Source organism: Pogona vitticeps, chromosome 1 (genome assembly GCF_051106095.1).
Source record: "Pogona vitticeps strain Pit_001003342236 chromosome 1, PviZW2.1, whole genome shotgun sequence".
In the NCBI taxonomy this organism is placed as follows: domain Eukaryota; kingdom Metazoa; phylum Chordata; class Lepidosauria; order Squamata; family Agamidae; genus Pogona; species Pogona vitticeps.
In genome coordinates this window covers 240,880,871-240,894,298 of record NC_135783.1, presented here as the reverse complement: position 1 = coordinate 240,894,298, position 13,428 = coordinate 240,880,871, and the positions used below count along the sequence as shown (strand labels likewise).

The 13,428-nt window shown below is 44.6% G+C and overlaps 1 protein-coding gene across 1 annotated transcript; it reads left to right on the top strand.

Annotated features, from left to right (window-relative positions):
* Positions 1 to 2: 2 nt before the first annotated feature.
* Positions 3 to 13,148, top strand: AAMP (angio associated migratory cell protein). The gene is made up of 11 exons (XM_020804908.3): positions 3 to 257; positions 1,252 to 1,389; positions 2,063 to 2,182; positions 3,251 to 3,390; positions 3,725 to 3,869; positions 4,107 to 4,190; positions 4,865 to 4,980; positions 6,798 to 6,901; positions 8,210 to 8,300; positions 9,670 to 9,824; positions 11,181 to 13,148. Exons 1-11 carry the CDS (start codon positions 125 to 127, stop codon positions 11,254 to 11,256), a joined length of 1,302 nt encoding a protein of 433 aa, XP_020660567.3. The 5' UTR covers positions 3 to 124; the 3' UTR covers positions 11,257 to 13,148.
* The last annotated feature ends 280 nt before the right edge of the window (positions 13,149 to 13,428 follow it).

Below are 13,428 nucleotides of genomic sequence, written 5' to 3'. Positions count from 1 at the left end.
GCTTTTTCAGTTCCGCCTTCGGTGATTGGCGTCGGAACGCTGGTCCCGGAGGGGGAGACGCGTGGCTGGCAAGATCGGCGGAGACGCGTGAGTGGCGTCGGACCTGGTGGTGGCCGCAGCCTGCATGGCGGAGCCCGGAGACGGGGCAGAGTTAGCGCCGGCGGAGTCGGAAGCGCTCCTACTCATGGCCAGCGGCGGCGGGGAGGGTGACGCGGAGGAGATCGTGGAAGTGGTCGACCTGGAGCCACCTGGACCTGGTACGAAGGGAAAGAAAGCGGCTGGGGCTGGGACTCGAGCGAGGTTAAGGGGGTTCGGTTTGCTTTTTGCAAATAATTGTGCAAAAAGGAGGAAGGGGGCGATTCAAGGAATTAGGAGATCTAATGGACTTGATGCCTTCCTAGTAGCGAAAATTGCTGTGAGGTTCTTTATGTGTATGCACTATCAGTCTCTAACGCTTTCTAGCATGCCGGGGGGTGGTGGTGGTGGAATAGGTCTCTGCCCCGCAGATTTACAATCTAAAGCTCGGTGACAGGGAAGATAGGAGGTGGGCTCTGTTTATTTATGTATTCATAGCATTTATGTCTGGCTCTGGAAAGACTCTCGGAGTGGCTTGAAGGACACCTCAGTGGTTTAGGTATGGGAGTTCGATTCCCCACTATGCCCCCTTACACTCCTATATCAATAAGTGTAAGAGAAGGCAATCTTTGTCTTGAGGCTTACATGCTAAAAGTACACAAAACAAAAGGCAAAGGAAATGGGAAGGGAGGAGGAACATGAAAGCACAAGATGCTTGTCTTATGAGACTGATAAGGGGAGTACTTCAGGCCTCATGTGGTTTTTTTAATTATTTGTCTGACTTCTTTGCAGATATAAATTCATGAGCTATGCTTCTGGACTGGAGCAGCTGTTCTGTCCTGTAAAGGAGCAGCAGTATCCTCTAAAGTGGGAGTACACAGAAGTAGTAACAGATCTAATGGTTGTGGTGGGTTTTTCGAGCCCTTTGGCCTTGTTCTGAAGGTGGTTCTTCCTAACAGCACAGAGGACAGAGGAGTGCTATCCTCTCAAGATGCCGGCCACAGAGACTGTCGAAATGTTAGGAAGAACAGCCTTCAGAACACGGCCTAAGAGCCTGAAAAACCCACAACAACCATTAGATCCCGGCCGTGAAAGCCTTCGCGAATACAGTTTTACTTACAGTGCTGTGAGAAAAAAGTTTGATGCTATGATGCCATGTTGTTTCTTTTTTTGCAGATGATTTAGCCAATGAGATGGAAGATGTGGATTTAGATGAAGAAGAGGCTGCTTGGGAGACTGAAGAAGAAGATGAGGGTGTGGAGGAAGGCATGGAAGCCCAGGATGACAGTGAGGTCACTTTCTCCAAGCACACAGGTGAGCTATTACAGGAACAAAAATAGATCTCCAGTTCCATTATCTACTCTCCCAGTTCAGGTTTTTGCCTTCTGTCTGGCAGCAGGCAGCAATTCTATACTATTTATTGTGGGATGCTAGGATTTGGGGATGTGATTCAGTAACATTCCCTGCATACACTGGAAGCTCTCTACCACCAAAGTTCACTATAATCACACTGCCATCTACATTTGGTTGGTGTATGGTTTATGTATTCATTGCATTTGGTCTCATAACTATTATCCTGTTCTTTCTGTGGGTTTTGTTGGGGCAAGGAAATGGACAGAATATTTTCATTATCGAAGTAACTGACTGACAAAAGATTGACCCAGGAGAAATTGGACTTGATTAATTTTCCAGGCTGGAAGTGCCATACTCTACTGTGTCGTCTTTTTGCCTGAAGGGTTAGGTGTTCTATAGCAATACAGAGAGTGAGAGACCACATGTTCCTAATTCCTGTCCTAGATGGTATTATGCTATATTATTTGCTTGAAAAGGATGGTAGGGCTGTGGCTAGTTACGTCTTTAACCAAGCAAGATAGCATAAGAAGAGAGAGATCAAAAACGTTTTATGTCCTTTCGGTTCCTCTTGTTTAGTTGCTTGTTTGAGATGCCTCTGCTCTGCCATTAACATTGTTCTCTTCATTCTCCTCAGCTTCCGTTTTCTGTGTCAACCTTGACCCTAAGACCAATACATTGGCAGTAACAGGTGGCGAAGATGACAAGGCCTTTGTGTGGCGTGTCAGTGATGGCGAGCTCCTTTTTGAATGCACAGGTGAATTAGAATTGGGAAAAGAAAAGTTTAAAAATAAAAGCTTCTTTTTACCTTGAATAGCATATTGGATGAGCTTCCTTTGAAATTCTTTGGTGTGGGACAGATTGGGAAGAGGTAAGAATGGAGGCCACTTTCCTTGTTTCTCAGATGTCTAAATTGTTCTTATTTTTGTAATTTCTGGCTTTCACTTTGACTATCAGTTTACAGCTTTTAGCTATAGATTGACACATGTTGATGACTCCATATTACCAAGAATGTTGTCCAGGATAGCATCCTGGTGCACAAAACAGTGTATCTGTGCCGACATGTAATTTAATGGCTGATGCCCTGCTGCTTTGTTACGCATGTGAAATGCAGAAGGCAGCTTATTCCTAGCTGGTAATTAACAGGTCACTGCTAGGGTTCTCAGAGAGGCATGGCTTGGTGTGCTCTCAAGAATCCCAGAGTGGTCTCATTCATTGCTTGTTAGGAACAATGGAATGTGAAGTCTTTTGTGAAAGGAAGCAGCAGGATTTTAGCCATTACATTGCGGTAAGGGAATTATGTTAGTAATGCTATCCATACTACTATTACTAACTTTTATTTAAGACTTTTGAGTAAAGGTGAAGGCTATATATACCCCATAAAAAACCAGAAAGAGACCAGTATTATCCTAATTTTGTATGGTTTGAAGCTGAGAGTGAATGGCTTGTGGAGAACAGGCCAAGGACTACTGCATGAGTGACTGGCAGAGATGAGATTTCAAGCAGAAATTCTACTTCTTTAGTTGCAGCCTGTTTCTTTAGCTTCAGTCCTGTTCCCTGAGAATAAACCTCCATGAACCCATGGGATTCATTTCTGTGTGTACCTGTGTTCTCAGTCATGCGCAGGTAGAACATATGATGTGCATTGGTGGGGCAAAGGAGGATTAGCATGAAGTATTGGATCAGCCAATGGATAGCAGCACTAGAGACTCAAATTATAGCCCTGATTTAATGAATCCAGTGCAGTACCCTTTTAACTCTTAATATAGTAGAATGCAGCTGACAGCAAAGCATGATTTGCTTTTTGCCTTTTTTTTTTTTTAAGGTCACAAAGACTCTGTCACGTGTGCTGGTTTCAGCTACGACTCCATTTTCGTGGCCACAGGTGACATGAGCGGCCTGATCAAAGTCTGGCAAGTGGACACCAAGGAGGAGATATGGTCTTTCGAAGTGGGTGACTTAGAGGTGAGAAATAGGACTGATAAGTTCAAGGGCCAAAGCTTTGCAATGTAAAGATAAAGCTGGGTGTCTCTCTAGGAATCACCACACTCAGGACTTAAGGGAGCATTGCCCTCCAACTGTGGATCCAGATTTACTCCATGAGCTAAGGGAAAGAATTAGGAATGAAAGTGCCGTGAAACTGAAAATAAGGATTAGTAGTATGGGCAAACCCGTCCTGAATTCAGCTGATGCTTCTAAAAAGAAGAGAGTGTGGATATGAGGATCTGCTAAGCACAGAGCAAGACAACCAGTTCCTAGTTCTGCTTACCTCTCAACCTCTTTTCTCTCCTGGACCCAGTGGATGGAGTGGCACCCTAAGTCCCATGTCCTCCTGGCTGGCGTAGCTGATGGGAACTCCTGGATGTGGAAGATCCCCAGTGGAGAATGCAAGACCTTCCAAGGGCCGAATTGTCCAGCTACATGTGGTCACATCCTTCCTGATGGTAAGCAGTGGGACTGGAGTTGTGAGGTTGCGTTTGCAGAACTGTTGCAAGAAGAGGACTACCCGATGGGGGAGATAGAATGCTAAGCTTTGTTCAATATTTATTCCTCATTGCCTTGTGTACCCAGAAATAGCCTCGGATTGTTTTGAAAGGTTGAGGGTGGGCCTCAGGGAATGAAAGCTGAGCGTTTTTCCTGGATATGATGGACAGTGACTAACAGAATGCCGTTTGCTGCAGGAAAGAGAGCTGTGGTTGGTTATGAAGATGGGACAGTACGCATCTGGGATCTGAAGCAAGGCAGCTCATTGCATGTCCTAAAAGGTACCAAAACGTTTATTCTCTTTCCACAGAAAGAAAATTGGGGAGGACCTCTGAGTTCATCTAGCCCAGCACCCTACTCACACACAAAATCAGCTGCTGCAGCATTCCTGACCAGTGGTCAGCGGCCTCTGCTTTGAAACCCTCTTTCTGGTTTTCTATTTTCATACGTGAAAAGGAGACAGAAATGGTGTGTTGATTTCCCATTGGGAGAAGGGGAGTCTCTCTTTCACTGGGATTACTCAGAGGAATGATAAAGGAAGCAGATCTTTTCAAAGAGTATTACTGACTTCCAAGGAACATAAGAAATGAGATGCTTTGGAGAACCAGCCTTAACAAAAGTCTCTTTGAGCAAGATACTGCGCAGTGTTTCGTCTTGGCACAGCTTGGCGCGTTGGTATCCTCTGCATGGGCCTGAAGAACATAGCGTGGTCTGCACCCAGACTGGGATGTACTGGTCTGAGGAGGAGCATCCCCAACCCTTTTCTGGCACAATATCTGAGTAATAGGAGATTAGAGATAAATGTTTCTTGAAATATGATGTTGCTTGTTTATCACTGAGGAGATCCTGAGCCAAGACCCTGAGAGTGAGAGAAGGAGGAAGCAGAAGGTGCTCTGCATTCCCTTGGCTCCCTTTGTAGCTGGTTTTGTGACTTTTGCTCTTTAACGTCTTCCAGATCAAGATGGGCACCAGGGCCCTTTGACATGTGTGGCAAGCAATCAGGATGGCAGCTTAGTCCTGACAGGATCCGTTGACTGCCATGCCAAGCTGGTGAACTGTGCAACTGGAAAGGTAAGTACATTCTCCTTACGCTGTGAGAAGATCAACCCTCACTTGGTGTGTGCAAGTGAACCCTTTCTTTTGGTTCTGATGAACAGCCTGTAGTATCTGTCTGCCTAAGCAAGAACTGAGTCATTTCTCTTGGTTATTGGCCTTGCTGTCTTTTTGGGCAAGGTCTTGCCTCTGGAGTAGAACTCTTTTTTAATTAACCTTCCTCCCAAAGCCATGAGGGCTTTTTCTTCCCCCAATCTTTATCTTCATAAACAGGTCTCTGTTAGGTTGGGCTGAAAAGTGACTAGCTAGCATTTCCCATTCATCTTTATAATTGTGTGTGGATTTGGACCTGGATCTCTCCAATGCTAACTTGGGTGTAATCAATGCAGGGATTGCTAGCGTTCAGTCCCCAGAGGTTTTCAGAAATCAAACTGCTCCATTAAGTAGTAGTTACAAACTGGGTTGGTTGTTTTTATGCATACCTAATATAATACTCTCTTTCATGCTTTAAATTACAGTAGTACCTTGGTTTGCGAAACAGATCTGTTCTACGCGACATTACATAGTACGGAAATTTTGCAAACTGAAATGCCAATTGCACTACGAAAAGGGTGGCACTATAGGCGCAATGCGCCCTGGGAAAACCCTTTCGTAGTGTGAGAAAAAGAAAATAACGCAAACCAGGGCTTTATTTCTTAAGGATTTCAGTTCATAAACCGAAAATTACGTAAACTGAAACGTTTGCAAACCGAGGTACTACTGTATCTACATTTATCTTCTCAGAGAAGTTATAGATCTTGTGTGATACCCAGGCTTTGGTAACTTTGCTGACACCTCTTGCAGTGGTGAGGACGACTCAAGTTGTGGCAAATGAAATTAGCCTGTATCTTTATCCAGACTGAAAGTTAAGAGTACAGTAGAGGGGAGGAACCCTACCCCTTATCTTGCCTTGCCAATTTTACAGAAACCTGAGATTTATTTTGGCTAAGAGTTTCCTGTATGCAGGTGCTGAGCCACAAGAAGCCTCCCATTCCTGTCTCTAACTGGAACTGGGCATGGTGAGGTGGAAGCTTATGTCTGTCTCTGAATGGCATGCTAGGTTGGGAGGGCCAGGTGGGCAAACAGGCAGAACAGCTCTCTGCTCACCTGTCTCCCAGATGTCCTGTTCCACCCTGAACTGCTGGAAGATAGAGGCAGACATCGGCCGTTCTGGACTGTACTTTCTGGTGATACCTTCCTCTCCCATAGTGCCCTTCCCACTGCTCTCACATCCCCTCTGCTCCTTCTTGGCTGAGACAATACATCCCTCTAGGCTCTGGCTCTCAAAGGCATGCAAATCAAAGGAGAGAGGGAGGGAGACAATGCCGGGAGGAAAGAGGAAGATGTGGCTGATTTGTTCTTACTTGGCTAAGCCTCTTTATCCAAGCTGTGACTGGAACAAAAAGTTGGAATCTCCCATGCAGGGGATCACAGTTTCCCTCCCCAGCTCCAATTTAGAAGGTTGGTTGCTGGTTATGGTGACCAGCAGGTGGCACCACACTTGTCCTGATGTGCATGGTGTGAGGATTTGTTTGAAGCTAGGTCTCCTCCCCCCCCCCCCCCCAAAAAATATCTGAGTGGGAACTAGCAAGAGGAGCAGTAGGTGGGTCCTGGCAGCCACATACTTTTGGCGGGCTGCTAATGCCAGCTAAAATCTGTTGGTAACTGGTATGTTGCTTTCTTGACTGAATATATAGTGTATGTGTCTTTGCCTTGAGTCTTCCAGCTATGGGATCAGTTATAGCACTTTGGAACTTGGCTGTGGGTAGTTCATTCATTATCTCTTTTTCCTGTAGATTGTATCTGTTTTCAAGGCAGAAAACATTGTCCCCAAGCCTTCAGCAGGAGAAGCTGAAGAGGCAGAATCCAACTCAGTAGAGTCTCTGGGCTTCTGCAATGTGTGAGTATTTGTTGAAGCAGGAAGAGTGTCACGTGATTTTGGAGTCTTGGGTAAAAAAGGAGAGGAGCTAGAGAGAGAGAAAAACAATCCGTGAATCCAGCTTTGCATGCAGGGCCTGCCATGTGGGAAGTTAAAATGATGCAAGTGCTTCAGACCGCAGATGATGAGGGATAGCAATGGCAGCCCTGTGGCTAGTCTCCTCTTAGAGGACAAGACATGCATGTCACATAGCCTGTCCTTAACTCCAAAACCCACCTGCTGCTCTTGGGTGTGGTAGAGGATGGCTTTTTTTTAATCCCCCAGATGTAACCACAGTATCTTTTAGCTTCTGACTGTGACATTTTGAGGTGAAGCAATTGCCTTTGCCTGAAGAAGAAAATTGAATTTGTTGTTGTAGTTGGAGGCCTGATTGCTTGCTTAAAGTTCTTCTTCCCACAACAGTAAGTTTGGAAATGGCCCCAAGGAATTGGCAATAAGGACTGTTTTCAAAGTCAGGGAATAGAAAGGGTACGTTTAAAATGCCCACTTGCCCAGAAAATAAAATTGTCAGAACTCAACTCTGCATCAGTGAAAGCTAGATTTCATGACCTCTGCGAATCAGACCAGTACATTGTCATAATCTGTTGTTGCAGGGATATTAGTCAAAGTAAAGAACTGGGCAGGAGACTGCAACTCTGTCCCTTCCTGACCTCAGGCTCCAGTCCGGTTTCTGAGAACTAAGTTTCTGGGGGTGGGGGGTGGAAACAGTACATCTGCATGAATAGATTAGGCAGGAGTAGCTACCTCCAATATAATCTAATATTTAGCTAAAGAGATCTGAGATACATCTTTTAGCATCTACATGTTGCATTTTCTGATCCTGTACTTTGCATGTGGAGGAGATTCTGACATCTTAAAAGTCATAAACCAGAGACAAAGTCTTTAAAAGAAATTATTTCTTTTGTTAGCAAAACGATTAGAGTAGCCCTTAGTTTGACACACACAAGCCTTCGAGCGGTGTTGCTCAAAGTTAGACACATTGGGCTTGCCCAGTCTGAATGAAATCATGTTTGGGGGAGCCTGAAGCCTTTGTGGGACCCTGCTTGTAGGAGCCCTCCGAGATCTGCCGGGCCTCTTGAAGGGCAGGCTGCACCAAAGCAGTGAGACAAGAGTGACCCTATCACTTTGTCTCTCAAATTCCTCCCTCCCTTCAGTCATGGCGATGACACTTTATTATATTTAATTAAATGTTTCACCTACGTTTTGCCTCCAAAAGTGCACAAAGGAATCTATCAGATGATGGTTGCCTCTCTTGCTTGGTTGTTCCAGGATGCCATTGGCAGCTATTGGCTATTTGGATGGGACGTTGGCTGTTTATGACCTTGCCGCACAGACTCTGAGACACAAGTGCCAGCATGAGGTAATAGCGAAGATTGGGAATCCCAGGGGTACTGTGGAGACAGGTACTGGCAGGAGGTTGCCATTGGAGAGTGTGAAACTACAAGAGGAAGGCCTATCTGTTATCTGGAAGAATTCGTGCAAGAAATAGAAGATAGCTGTTCATTGTACTGATGGGAGTGAGGGCATTTGGGAGTCCAGCTACATTTGGAGGGTCAGGCTTCTCTCCAATAGCTCTGTAGGCCTGCCCTGTCATCTCTGTTCCCATCTTTCCCAGAGGGAACATTTTCTGAGCACACTGATAGCTGGGCTTTCAATCTAAATGTTTCCTGGGGGTGGCAGGGGAGTGGACTTGGTGGCAGTGAGGAGACTGAAAATTTCATGCTTAGCAAATTAAAGCTGAGCAATTCAGCTTCCGGCAGAGGGACCCACACTACCTCCTAGCATAGAAATATAACAGACCCCTGGAGGAGGGATGGGCTTTTTCATTCCTTCCTTCTACCAGTCCCTAGGTGGCTAGTAGAAATCTTGGCAAGCCAGTAACTTCCACAGGCTTAATTGCAAAGGTGCTGTAGTCCCTTCTGTCTATCCTCTTGGAGTGCCTGTCTGTCTTCCTCAAATAGGCATTCCTTGGTGATGGAGAGCTCTGACCATGTTTGCACATCAGGACAAGTCATGGTGCTTTTTATTGAAATCTGGCTTGTTATGACATAATCATCTCTACAGCTAAATGGTTTGTTAATCCACCATTTGAACCCAGTTTGTTGTTGGTTTATGAAAGCTGGGTTGTTTAAAACATGGCTTATCGTAACTTCTAAACCCAGAACTGTAGCTGTCCCTCCAGAAGCAAAGTAAGAAAAAGTACAGGTGAGAAAGCAAGAGAAATAGTGAGTCCATTGTTGTTATTTTGGTTCTGTGCAGGACAATTCCTGATTAAATAGGCAGCCACGACTAACAAGAGCCATGGCTTATTGTGACATATAAGCGCACTAACTGTCCAAAATTCTATTAGGTATTGTGTGTACGCAAGAAGAACCACAGACATTGCCATGGGCAATTGTTGAGGTGCTAGTTGCATGTCAGTTGTGTGCCTGGTCATGTGTGCAGCTAGAGACGTAAAATTTCTGGAAATTTTGAAGCTATATAAACCAGCTTTGTGGGGAAAAACTGTCGCCCCCCCCCCCCATTTTTCCATGTTTTTCCCCATCTCTGTGTGCAGCACATGCTCAATTTCTCATCTGTGTGTGCAAGTAGAATTTTGGCCATTAAGTTTTTAGGCTAGGCTTTGTGCCCGTCTGTAACTGCCTTCAATAGTCAGTAGATTTCTTTCTTTTGGCATGGCCTGGAGTGACCAAACAGACTAACCACACAACTTCTGCTTGTTTTTACAGTCAGGGATTGTACAGCTCCTGTGGGAGGAGAGCTCACCGGTGGTCTACACCTGCAGTCTGGATGGGGCTGTGAGCCTCTGGGATGCACGTTCAGGCAAGCTGATCAGCGAGTACCGAGGACACTCGGCTGAAATCCTGGACTTTGCTTTGAACAAGTGAGTGGCTGAACCTTAAACTGTTTTTTGGCAAGGAGATGCCATGCATGGAGTGAGAGAGAGAGGAGGAGAATGTATGCATGAAAGCACACAAGGTTATAGGATAAACAGGCTGTAGGTCTGGATATATGAGGTACTTGAAACTCATCCTGGGACTCTTAAGTTGGGACTGAGGAAGGTCAAGTGGAGGCTTTTGTGAGAAACGCTGTTGGGGAAGGAGAGACATGGTCGTTCCAAAGTGGGAATATGTGACATTGTTTCCTTCCCCTCAGTTTTGTCTTTGTTTCCAATTTTTACTTTTAGATATTTGTTTCCCTGGTGGTTCTCGTAAAGGCCAGCACAGGTCCAAAAAAATGGTAATGTGTGATTTGACAGAGATGGGTATGAAGCCATCCTTATATAGCTTTAGATACAGTGGTGCCTTGCTTGACAATGTTAATTCGTTCCAGCAAAATTACTGTAGAGCGAAAACATCGCCAAGCGAAATTTTTTAAAAAAAAAACGCATTGAAATGCATTGAAAACCGGTTCAATTCATTCCAATGGGCTGAATACCTGCTCGTCCAGCGAAGATCCTCCATACGGTGGCCATTTTCAGTGCCTGTATAGCGAGGAATCCATCCTAGAAAACAGCGGGGGGGGGGGCATTTTGAAAGCTGGTGGCCATTTTGAAACCCGACAATCAGGTGTTTGCTGATCGTTGAAAAGCGAAAAATCGGTTCCCGAAACAGGGAACCGATCGACATGAAGCGAAAAAAACCAATCTAAACATCATTTTGCGATCGCAAAAACTTCAACGTTAAGCGGATTAGTCGTTAAATGGGATAATCCTCCAGCGGGGCACGACTGTACTTGGGTTGTGCTTTCCTTTCTGGCCCTTTGCTTTTATCAGTAAAATGAGAGTATTTTACTTCTCTCCCACAGACTAGGTGAATGAGAGAGAAATTGTGACTCCTTGTTAAACCTCGTTGGGAATGGGCCCTAGGGAAATTATAAGAACATGTTTCAGGTTAAACAAAGTGACCTATAAAGCTGTGGTGGCACTGAGTGATAACAATAACAGCAGCCATTGTTGTTGCCACCGGAATTACTGCCATGGCTTTTGGCTGGTTATAGTGAACTTTAGTGAGTTTTCATTGCTGTTCTTAAATGTTTTTCTGCATTTTGCTGTTCTGTATCTGCCTTTAAATAAGGATGTTTTAATATTTTGTTTCCATTTTATTTTTATTGTGTTTTTATTACATTTATCTGTTTTTCTCTCAGCTGTCTTCTAGGTTCATGAATAAAAGAAAACTTAACAAATAGATAAGTGAAACTTACTTCCCTGGTCTTTTTTCCCCCTTTCCTTTTCTTGCAGGGATGCTTCCATTGTGGTTACTACTTCTGGTGATCACCAGGCCAAGGTGTTCTGTGTGCAGCGTCCTGACCGTTAACGGTGGTAAATTTGGGCAGAGACTGGCTCTGTGAAGAAAGAGGCCCAAGTGGATGCAGGCGAGGACACCAGCAGGACAGTGGCAGGCGGGCGGGCTTCGTGTTGCCACATCTCAGGGGGCATCTAACCTTTTTTCTGAGGAAAAAGCTTGGGCATCTTGTTCCCTTGCTGGCTAATTTTGCCACCTTATCTCCCCATGGGCTAATTTTCAGGAATTTTATATGAGAGGTTTTTAATTATTCCACAGGTCTGATGCTTTGTCAAGGAACAAAGCTGATGACATCTTATAATATTCTGATTTGAGGGTGGATTATTAGCATGACAGAAAGTGAGCTGTACCTTAGGAAGGGCTCTGCCATTTTGTCCAGGTTGGGAATGGCCTTTGCCTAAGTTCTGAAGAAATGCGGTTAGGGCCATGGTCTTCCGTGTTCCCTTCCAATGGCAGGGATAAATGAATTGCTTCAAAAACTCTGAAATGACAAGGAAGCACATCTTGATTTGCTTTTTCTATAAGTCAAGCAATAAGAGATCAGTCAGACGTCACCCACCCATAAAATGTTATTCACAAGTGCAGAGCATCAAAGTTGGGCTTAGAGTATATAGAACATTGTGGCCTCGGGCATTGGGTCTCTCAAAGAACAACAGCAACACAACCTGTTCAAATAACAGCACTTGCCCTTGTTGTCAAGACACTATGATGAAATGAAAAAAAGGAAGGCTACCTTCTTTGAGGTCATGCTTGACATTCTGGTTGATTTGTCTGGAGTCAGCTTGACTAGTGTGTCAGACTATAGCGTAATTCGTTTCTAACATTTGCCTGCTGACTTTAAAAGAGGAATGGAATGCATGTGGATAGGAAAATAAAAATTTAAAAGCTCCTGTTCATTTTCTAGCCAATTCCTTGGTCTCAGCTCCCCAACCCCAACTGATCGGTGGTCCTGGATTTACATCATAGCAGGCCTGACCTGGTTATTAGACAGGGATGTGTATATAGGTGCAACTACTTTAGGCAGATTATTGGCTGTGGTGTATTAGGGTAATAATGACTTTAGTGGAAACACAGAAACTCTTTTGCCACACCTTTGAAATGCCTCCTGATCAACAAGAATGCTGGATTGGAAACTCTGCCAGCTCCTCTTCAAAGAACCCTAATTCCTTTTCTGTTGTGAAGGCAGCAGAGTAGAAAGGAGAAGGAGATATTTGAGAGAAAACATTGTGGTCTCTTACAAGAAGGTTGCAAAAGAGGCTATTTGTCCTGCCCGCCCTTCTGCCCAACAACCTATAATGGCAAACGAGACTTTTTCGAAATCCATCATTTTCGACCCTGGGTGTAAGTGTGACAGAGAAGTGGAAAATGCTTTGGAATGGGCACCTCCTCTCTGCTTGTATGGTGATATCAAACCACTGTTGGCCTTGAGCTTTGTATTTTTCTCTGTTCAGAGGACCAAAAGTGGGGTCGTGGTGGTGGGTGGTTTCCACATTCTAGTACGGTATAGAAAATGGAAGAGCAGGGAAGACAGGAAGACATATGTTTGACCATGGAGATTGAAGGCTAAACAGGTGCTTATTATAAGATGCAAGATGTTGGGATGGAGGAGCAAAATCTGGTATGAACCTGTTCCACCACTAGTCAGAAGCTGGTATCTAGTTTCAGAGATGTCACATAAGTTGTTCAAAAGCGGTCTGAAAAATAAACTTTATTCTTCTTTGAGGAGGGTTGTAGCAGGCTACTCTGAAATCTCAGCCAACTCAGGCCTTCCAGAGTACCCACTACTCCTCTTCATACTGCTGCCACCAAATATAATTACTGCTTAAGGAGGACAAAGGTTTCTTTTAAAAACAAAACTGGTTTATTGGTTCACAAAATAAAATATGTAAATCACTGGAAGATAATCACGATGTAAATCACTGTTTCTTATTTAATCAAACACAGACTTTCCCTCACTGACTACTTTGGCTCACAGGCCTTCAAACAAGCTCTCTCTTGTTCCTTATCTGTTCACACACCCTTATATAATTCAGCTCCTCCCCCTTCAGCACCACCCTCCGTCCCCTCATTGGCTGATGATCCACTACCCAGCTGTGATGGACAGGTGAGGCCAGGGCTGCCTGTTACAAGGGTTGTTTAAATTTTGATATTCAATGCAACCTTTGCTCTGACCATCCAGAATTA

Excerpts from the sequence above, each read along its gene's own strand:
- AAMP (XM_020804908.3), top strand. The coding sequence starts at position 125 with ATGGCGGAGCCCGGAGACGGGGCAGAGTTAGCGCCGGCGGAGTCGGAA. Across the intron at positions 1,390-2,062 it reads CACTTTCTCCAAGCACACAG|CTTCCGTTTTCTGTGTCAAC; the intron begins GTGAGCTATTAC and ends CATTCTCCTCAG. Across the intron at positions 3,391-3,724 it reads TCGAAGTGGGTGACTTAGAG|TGGATGGAGTGGCACCCTAA; the intron begins GTGAGAAATAGG and ends TCCTGGACCCAG.